A 10,288-nucleotide genomic window follows, 5' to 3' on the forward strand; every position below is an offset into this window, starting at 1 on the left:
TACTACCTTATTTCATTCAAATAATGTAACAATGCTAATGATTTATCTAAACCCTTGTATAGACCAGGTACAGTCTTTTAGAGACGAAAAAATCTAGAACAAATGTTGGTATTGGACTATTGGTGACCCATGAACAGTCCAACATATGGGATTAAGTCGTTGTGCTTGAAAAGTCCAAGCCCCACCTATGAACTTTAGATGTGATCATACACTGTATAAATAGAACATCTCTGGTTATATATACATAGTCTGAGTCTTCGCGATTTCATCCAGTTTTTGTGGGCGGGACTTAGTCTTTGTGTTTACAGCTTAAACCTTGTATGTCTAACTGTTTCTGGGCAATAATGTACCAATATTATTACTATTAATATCATTATTATTATAAATGACTATGCCAGGAGCTACAACGAATAAATTTGCAATTATAGCACCAGGAGGTGTCAGGGCAGGTTGAGACACAGCTAGAAAAAAAGGAAAGAAAGGACTTAACGCGACTGCAAAAGAAAAACGTTAACCAACTTTTAAAATGTTTCAATAGTGGAAGAAGTAACAATCTCCGAAGGCAGACTCTTCCAAAGTCTACATACTGCACGAAAGATACGTACATTCAGAAAATTGTGATGTGGAGCATCGGCCAATTTCAAACGCCATGGAATACATGGAAGAACTCCTAGTGATTCTGGTTGGTTGACAAAGGTTTGGCAAGAACTTATGAAGAGGATGAGAAGAATCATTTACAATTTTATAAAACATTGAGAGAGCACCAACAACCCTACGATGCCCAATATCCAAACTCAAATTAGATAAAAAGAAACTTAATAGAATTAAAAGCAGGATCAAGCAGTTTCAAATGCGAGTCAGCAACAGAGATCCAGACAGCAAAGAAGTAGTACACAAAATGGGGCAGAATAAAAGTGAAGAAACAATTCTGAAGAATGTTATCATCCTCATAAATCTTCTCAGATTTACGGAGATTACCTAGTTTTGATGAACGTAAGCTGGACATATTTCTAAATTGTAGTTCAAAAGTAAGTTCTGAGTCCAGTATAACTCCCTAAAGCTTGATATGATCTATAGAGTCAATGTGGACTCCATCGACAAGTAAATTAGGATGGTGAAGGAAGAGACTGCTAGAATGGCTCACAATTAATTCCTAAGTTTTGCTTGGATTCAGTTTCATGACCCATTGAGAACACCAAGACTGAATTTTATTCAAATCATCAGTCAACTTTTCAATATATTTTTTTGTCGATAAGCGGGTCTACTGCTAAAATAATGGAGATAGGAGCATGATTCCTATCAAAGGTAGAATTCTTAATTTCGTCAAATGAGGTTATCTTGAAGATCTTGCACAACTTTTCAATGCTTTATGTGTCCGTAAGTGTATGAAAATATAAAAACACCCGCAATGAAAATCATTCAGGAAAAGAATATGCTGCAATTATCAAAACCATGCATCCACTTATAGCACCATATAATGTAGAGTGTGTATGAAAATTTAAACAAATTATTCCTGGTAGTTGCTGAGCTTATGTTATTTGGATCGGAATACAAAACTTGAATTTTATTTTTTTTGTAATTGAATGTTGTTTGTAATAATGACTGTAATGTAACGAATCGAATAATACAGATGATATGCATCGACTTTATTCAGGGAATGATAAAATAAAATTCTGAAAATTTGAAAATGAATGATAAATATTTGTAGCATAAGTTTTAAGTAAACCATGATAAAAATTTTGTGATAAACGAGTTTAAATCTACATTTTTGTTATGCATCGTTCATGTCACCTATGAGGCTATGACACTTATTAATTCTGAGAATTCTGGAAAAGTAAGCAATGCTTCTTAAAAAAAAAATTATGTTGAAAACTTTTGCCAGCCAATATCAGCATAAGCAGCCACATCTACACACCATGCATCATTTTACTGTTTTTTCCTCAGAGAATTCCACGTTATCTTTGTACGTTCTTAGACACTTAGGCATGTTGGAGGAAGTGATGCATTTTATATTTACATAAAAAGCTCTGTTCAGCCTCTTCAGCGCGCGCAGAACTCCATTCCCATTCGTCACACCGTCACTAAGTTTGACTCCCTCCTACAGAGTGACATAATCACTAGACGTAGAATAATATTTTCTAAAGTATAAAATAAAATATAAAATACAACAAAATATGTGACAGGAGTTTGTATGATAGGTTCATGCAGTCACGCCACACCCTTGACCTGACCTTTATATTAATGCCAACCCATTAAAGGGCCGTTGTGAAGACATTTTTTAAGGTAGCGTGCTAGAAATTTAGAAATATTGGCATATGGTGAACAAAATTATAGCATCACCATACACGATTTTTTTTTTCCAAGGAGACCGTCTAAAAGACGAAACAAACGCAACGCAGTAGATACATAGGCTTAGATAAATCAAAAGAATGGTTACATATCCCTATAGTCAGTTCCACGGGAGCTGGAGAGCCTGACCTTTCAGGGATGGACTCGCAGACTTGGCATCATTGCTTAGGTGACGATCTCTGCGGCGCTCATTGGCTGTTGTTTACTAGATCCAACCTACGGTAAATTTCGTTTGCCGTGACATAGCCTACTATCTCTCGCTCTCTGCTGCCTCTTAAAATTAATACTGTTAGTATCTAAATGTAGTTATTCTTAAAATCGCTCTTTCTTATGGCTATTTATTAGTTTATTAGCACAAATAATGGAAATAAATTGCAGGATTAATGATAGCACGATGAAAGAAAAGAGAAGGTTCTTGCCTTAGGCCATTGTTTACGTTATGACTACTTGGCATCACTACACATTATGACTAAGTCAGGACTAAAAATGTACCAAGAAATCTTACAATAAATGAGTTAACGAATGACACTGTGTAGACTGCAGCTTAGCACTTTGTAGTGGTAAAAAGTATTAAAACAAGTCTAGCCTTAATAGTCGCTTCCGTCGCTGGATATTATCCGTTTACGTGGAGTTCCGACTTAGTTTTGTTGTGAATGTCGTTTCAGATTTATTTATAATAGTTCAAAAAGCGCACAGTTATCAATAAAGATCTTATTGCGTTAGTTTTTCTAAGTGCAATCTGTTACCTTGCAGCCAAAAAGGATTATGATAGGAATACTAAGTCAATTTTATACATGTTAGAACAAGTTAAGGATTGACCAATGAGCGCGCAGTACCGTTACCCCGCAAAATTATACCAAGTCCAGGAATCCATTTTTGAAGGTTTAGGCCTGCCTCCTCCCGGTGAACCGACTAAAGTAGTTTAATTTCACTTACCTTTGCATAATATCCCAAAGAAGGTGAGAAGACATTGGGATACCAGGTTTACATCAAAATGGCTGTGTTTAGCATAAAATTGAGTAAAAATAATCAGTACATTATATAGTTACATATCTACACAATTATACCGAATTATATATGAGAAATATTATAGTACTCCATTTGCATCCCATTTTAAGAAGCAAATGAGAGGTACTACATTCCCATTTCATTCTCACTGAGGTATCAGACTAAACAGTGCTAGCAAATACTTAGTTTAGAAAGTCCTCCATTATTTTATCCGCTCTGTGTCCCTCGAGACCTAATAAATAATTTATTTATTGGGTATACTAAGATGTTTTTAGTTTTTAGTTTTTTTTTAGTTATGAATCCTCCTTATAGTACTTGTATTAGTGTTGTAGCCTTTTGAAAATTGCTATGATCAAGACAAATTCAAATTATTGGGAGTTTCACTGAGGTTCAAACTTTGATTTTTCCATATTATGAAACCTTTATAAATATTATTGATTAAATCACCATTGCCACGTTCCGAACTTAGGGTTAATTCAAGTCGATTTCATTTTCAGGACTGGATTCATCTGAATTATAAGCCTGAATATTCTTCCTCGTTTTGAACCCTCGATAAGATGACTGGATCACTGCTGCCGACTTCTGAACTTCGGGATCATTTAAATCGATTTCATTTCCAGGACTGGCTTCATCTGGATCAAAACTTTTAAAATATTCTTCCTAGTTTTGAACCCTCGATAATATGACTGCATCACCGTTGCTGCCTTCTGCACTTCGGGATCATTGAAGGCAGTCTCATTGTCATGGCTGGTTTCATCTGAATTAAAACCCTAATTATTCTTCCTTGTTTTGAAGCCTCGATAAGATGACTGAATCACCGTTGCCGCCTTCTGTAATTCAGGATCATTCAAATCGATTTCATTTCCAAAAATAGCTTTATCTGGATCAGGACCCTTAATAGTCTTCCTTGTTTTGAACCCTCGATAAGATGACTGAATCACCGTTGCCGCCTTTTGAACTTCGGGATCATTCAAGTCAATTTAATTTTCAGGGTTGGCTTCATCGGAATCAAAACAATTAATATTCTTCCTCGTTTTGAACCCTCGATAAGATGACTGAATCATCGTTGCCGCCTTCTGCACCTCGGGATCATTCAAGTCAATCTCACTGTTGTGACTGGTTTCATCTGAATTAGAACCCTGATTATTCTTCCTTGTTTTGAAGCCTCGATAAGATAACTGAATCACCGTTGCCGCTTTCTGAACTTCGGGATCATTCAAGTCGATTTCATTTTCAGGACTTTCTTTATCAGAATTTAAAACCTTAATATTCCTTCTTGTTTTGAACCCTCGATATGATGACTGAATCACGGTTGCCGCTTTTTGCACTTCAGGATCATTCAAATCGATTTCATTTTCAGGACTGGCTTCATCTGAATTAGAAATCAGAACAGTTTTCCTTGTTTTGAACCCTCGATAAGATGACTGAATCACTGTTGCCGCCTTTTGTACTTCGGGGTCATTCAAGTCGATTTCATTTTCAGGACTGGCTTCATCTGAAGTAGAACCCTTGATATTCTTTCTAGTTTTGAACCCTCGATAACTTGACTGAATCATTGTTGCCGCCTTTTGAACTTCGGGATCATTCAAGTCGATTTCATTTTCAGGACAGGCTGCATTTGAATTAGAACCCTTAATATTCTTCCTTGTTTTGAACCCTCGATATGATGACTGAATCACTGTTGCTGCCTTTTGAACTTCGGGATCATTCAAGTCGATATCAGTTTCAGGACTGGCTTCTTCTGAATTAGAACTCTGAACAGTTTTCCTTGTTTTGAACCCTCGATAACTTGACTGAATCACCGTTGCCGCCTTTTGAACTTCAGGATCATTCAAGTCGATTTCATTTTCAGGAGTGGCTTCATCTGAATTAGAATCCTTAATATTCTTCCTTGTTTTGAACCCTCGATAAAATGACTGAATCACTGTTGCTGCCTTTTGAACTTCGGGGTCATTCAAGTTGATTTCATTTTCAGGACTGGCTTCATCTGAATTAGAACCCTTAATATTCTTCCTTGTTTTGAACCCTCGATAACTTGACTGAATCATTGTTGCTGCCTTTTGAACTTCGGGGTCATTCAAGTCGATTTCATTTTCAGGATTGGCTTCATCTGAATTAGAACCCTGAATATTCTTCCTTGTTTTGAACCCTCGATAACTTGACTGAATCATTGTTGCTGCCTTTTGAACTTCGGGGTCATTCAAGTCGATATCATTTTCAGGATTGGCTTCATCTGAATTAGAACCCTGAATATTCTTCCTTGTTTTGAACCCTCGATAACTTGACTGAATCATTGTTGCCGCCTTTTGAACTTCGGGGTCATTCAAGTCGATATCATTTTCAAGATTATCTTCATCTGAATTAGAACCCTTAATATTCTTCCTTGTTTTGAACCCTCGATAACTTGACTGAATCATTGTTGCCGCCTTTTGAACTTCGGGGTCATTCAAGTCGATATCATTTTCAGGATTGGCTTCATCTGAATTAGAACCCTTAATATTCTTCCTTGTTTTGAACCCTCGATAACTTGACTGAATCATTGTTGCTGCCTTCTGCACTTCAGGATCATTCAAGTCGATTTCATTTTCAGGAATAGCTTTATCTGGATCAGTACCCTTAATATTCTTCCTTGTTTTAAACCCTCGATACGATGACTGAATCACTGTTGCCGCCTTTTGAACCTCGGGATCCTTCAAGTCAATATCATTTTCAGGACTGGCTTCATTTGAATGAGAACCCTTGATATTCTTCCTTGTTTTGAACCCTCGATAACTTGACTGAATCACTGTTGCTGCCTTTTGAACTTCAGGATCATTCAAGTCAATATCCTTTTCAGGACTGTCTTCATCTGAATTAGAACCCTTAATATTCTTCCTTGTTTTGAACCCTCGATAACTTGACTGAATCATTGTTGCTGCCTTTTGAACTTCGGGGTCATTCAAGTCGATTTCATTTTCAGGACTGGCGTCATCTGAATTAGAACCCTTAATATTCTTCCTTGTTTTGAACCCTCGATAACTTGACTGAATCATTGTTGCTGCCTTTTGAACTTCGGGGTCATTCAAATCGATTTCGTTTTCAGGATTGGCCTCATCTGAATTAGAACCCTTAATATTCTTCCTTGTTTTGAACCCTCGATAACTTGACTGAATCATTGTTGCTGCCTTTTGAACTTCGGGGTCATTCAAGTCGATTTCATTTTCAGGACTGGCGTCATCTGAATTAGAACCCTTAATATTCTTCCTTGTTTTGAACCCTCGATAACTTGACTGAATCATTGTTGCTGCCTTTTGAACTTCGGGGTCATTCAAGTCGATTTCATTTTCAGGATTGGCCTCATCTGAATTAGAACCCTTAATATTCTTCCTTGTTTTGAACCCTCGATAACTTGACTGAATCACTGTTGCTGCCTTTTGAACTTCGGGGTCATTCAAATCGATTTCATTTTCAGGATTGGCCTCATCTGAATTAGAACCCTTAATATCCTTTCTAGTTTTGAACCCACGATAAGATGACTGAATCACTGTTGCCGCCTTTTGAACTTCGGGATCATTCAAGTCGATTTCATTTCCGGGACTGGCTTTATCTGTATTAGAACCCTTAATAGTCTTTCTTGTTTTGAACCCTCGATAACTTGACTGGATCACTATGGCAGCCTTTTGAACTACAGGGTCGTTCATGTCGCCTTCCGCTTCTAGTTGGCATCCTTTTGATTCGAAATCCTTCATTTTTTTCCTTACAATGAAGCCTCTAAACATTGATTGGATCATAATTGCTGCGTTCTTCAGCTCAAGATCCTCATGATGCATTTCCTCCTCGGCTACAGTGTCGACAGCATTTGAATTTATAATCTTATTCCTCGCTCTGAACCCTCGAAATAATGACTGAATCACAACTGCCGCGTTTTGAAGTTCAATATTATCCACGTCAGCTGCGTAATCTATATCTGACGCTTTCAGTTTTTTTCTTGCTTTAAATCCTCGATACAATGCTTGTATAACTGTTGCAGCTCTCTGATATATAGGATCATTAAAATCAGTGTTTTTAAGGCCGGACTGTATATGTGTAGCTGCGTTCTGAACCTCCTGATCGTCCAAATTTATTATTTCATCTTCAAGTTGGGCATCTGAATCTCGGCTGTTGGTATCATCAGTATCTTTCGACGCATTTTTCACTGATTGAGGATTCTGAATTGCCTTCCTTGTTTTGAATCCTCGATACGATGACTGAAGAACCGTTGCAGCTTTTTGAACTTCCGGATCATTTAAGTCAATATCTCCTGCGAGACCCGGCTTCAGTTTTGAATATTTTACTTTTTTTCTCACTTTAAAACCTCGATATGCTGCCTGTATTTTTATCACTGCATGGACAATCTTAGGGTTATTTATATAAAGATCAAGCAGTTGAGTTTCTATTAGGTTTGAGCCACTAATAATCTTTCTTGCTTTGTAACCTCGATAAGTTGATTGAATTACCACTGCCGCGTTTTGATGTTGAAGGTCATTCATATCAATGTTTGGGTTTGATTCATGTAATTTTGAAGTCTGAAGTTCCTTCCTAGTCATAAAGCCTCTAAACAAAGCTTGGATCAAAACAGCAGCTTCGTGAACACCGGGATAATCAAAATCGTATTCAGTTGATTTAGACTTCCAAAATTCTGGACGTTTGAGTTTTTTTCTTGTTTGGTATCCTCTGTATAATGATTGAATCACTACTGCAGCTTTTTCAGTTTCATTTTTCATTTGGGTATCGGTGATACTCAAATTTACAGTCTTAAGATATTTTCTTACTCTGAAACCTCTGTATGCTGACTGTATTACTGTTGTCGCCTTTATTATTTCAGGATAATCGAAGTTTCTTGTCACTTCCTTTTTAACTTTCTTAAAAGTTAAATCCTGAAGGAATTTTCTAGTTTTGAATCCTCTAAATAAAGCTTGAATCAACGTTGCAGCTCTCTGAATATCAATCTCGTCTGAACAAACAGATAACTGAATATTCTCAGCTTCCGCGACCCCCTTAACCTTATACGAGATGTTTTCCTCTTCTTCTTGACTGTTACCTTGACCTTCAGGTTCAGCTAACAGGGCTGTTTCTTCCATTTGCTCCTTGCCATCAATCTGTATATATTGAAGGACCATAATAAGAATATGTTTATTTGTCAGGATAATAAATGCAAGGGACACTGACTTGAGAGAACAATATATTCGTCAGTTCCTATAAAGTATGAGTCTTGATTCTTATGTATTCTTTTCATTGTCTTGTATTTAATGTTAATTATTCAACAGTTACGATATAGTTTACGTTGAGATCAAATACATCAATTATTCATAATATATTTTTCAAATCTTATATATTCATATCATAGAGGGAATATGGGGTAGGAAAGAAGGCAATAAGCACATACAGTAGCACAGACATAGTAAAGGTTGCAGTAAAGCTCTAGGAAAAGATTCATACAGACAACTCAATAAAGCAAGCATGCTAATTTTCATGCATGGCAACATGTGTCAAAGGAAATAGCTTCAATTGAACCTAGAGCTGACATGAATCAACCCAGGACAAGAAACGTAAAAAAGTTGTATATAGCTATAAGGATATAAAAAATAAAAAATAGCATTAAGTTACTGTACAAAAAATAATTATTTGCTGATTGATGCCTCAGGCAGTCATACAACAGCGGGTATCGCTTATGTGAGATAGGTTTATAAAGATAAAAAGGAAAATCACTCATCAAAAATATATGAATCATTCAGGACTCTAAAAAGGTTAACTGCGAGCTGTGACAGTCAGTTAATAAAAATAATAATTGATAACATGCCTCACTGATACTACAACTTCAGGCCATATCTACTGCAAAGGTAACACATTCTCTCTCTCTCTCTCTCTCTCTCTCTCTCTCTCTCTCTCTCTCTCTCTCTCTCTCTCTCTCTCTCTCTCTCTCTCTCTCTCTCTCTCTCTCTCTCTCTCTCTCTCTCACACACACACACACACACACACACACACACACACTCGACTTTCTGAGGTGAACACAAAACACTTATGCCAGTGGTTGTCTTGAAGCCATTAGAACAAACACAGCACAACGCATCGTCCAACCACCACTTGAGGATCAGAATTTATAAGTAAGGGTCCCATTATGAGAGTATCATAATAGCATTCCCTTGCAAATGATATCGAAATACTTGGAAAAAATTTGTTCAGCTGAGGGATACTTACGTGACTTATGATCTAAAAATCACCATACAATCAATACTATATATATATATATATATATATATATATATATATATATATATATATATATATATATATATATATATATATATATATATATATATATATATATATATATACGGACTACCAGCAGGAAGGAAAGGTAAATGTTGATATGTGAAACGAAAGAGTTTGACCAGGCAGGGTATCAGCACGGAAACGCAGTTTTTAAGTACAATAGGAGGCACTCCATCAGGTCCATAAGCCTTCTGAGAGTTGAGGCCAGAGACGGCATAGAAAACATCATTATGAAGAATCTTAATAACAGGCATAAAGGAGTCAGAGGGGGGATGAGTAGGAGGAATATGCCCAGAATCGTCTAGGGTGGAGTTCTTACAAAAAGTTTGAGCGAAGATTTCAGCCTTCAAGATAGATGAGACGGTGGTGCTGCCGTCAGAGTTAAGGAGAGGAGGGAAAGAGGAAAAAGTGAAATTGGGCGAGAAGTTTTTGGCTAGGTGCCAGAAGTCACGGAAAGAATTAGAAAAAGCTAGGTTTTGACATTTTCTATTTATAAAAGAGCTTTTAGTAAGTTGAAGAATAGATTTGGCACGGTTCCGGGCAGAAATATAAAGATCATGGTTAGCAGGAGTGCTCTGGTACCTTTTGTGAGCTGCCTCTCTATCTTTAGCACCACGATAACAAGCATGATTAAACCAAG

At 36.8% G+C, this 10,288-nt stretch overlaps 1 protein-coding gene across 1 annotated transcript; it reads right to left on the reverse strand.

Annotated features, from left to right (window-relative positions):
- Window positions 1–1,237: 1,237 nt before the first annotated feature.
- Window positions 1,238–9,223, reverse strand: LOC126992180 (abnormal spindle-like microcephaly-associated protein homolog). Its single transcript, XM_050850841.1, has one exon. The coding sequence runs from the start codon at window positions 8,493–8,495 to the stop codon at window positions 4,338–4,340; it is 4,158 nt and encodes a 1,385-aa protein (XP_050706798.1). The 5' UTR covers window positions 8,496–9,223; the 3' UTR covers window positions 1,238–4,337.
- Between the last annotated feature and the right edge of the window lie 1,065 nt (window positions 9,224–10,288).

This window comes from Eriocheir sinensis, unplaced genomic scaffold (assembly GCF_024679095.1).
Source record: "Eriocheir sinensis breed Jianghai 21 unplaced genomic scaffold, ASM2467909v1 Scaffold412, whole genome shotgun sequence".
In the NCBI taxonomy this organism is placed as follows: domain Eukaryota; kingdom Metazoa; phylum Arthropoda; class Malacostraca; order Decapoda; family Varunidae; genus Eriocheir; species Eriocheir sinensis.

Coding starts and splice junctions, on each gene's coding strand:
- LOC126992180 (XM_050850841.1), bottom strand. CDS start 8,495: ATGGTCCTTCAATATATACAGATTGATGGCAAGGAGCAAATGGAAGAA.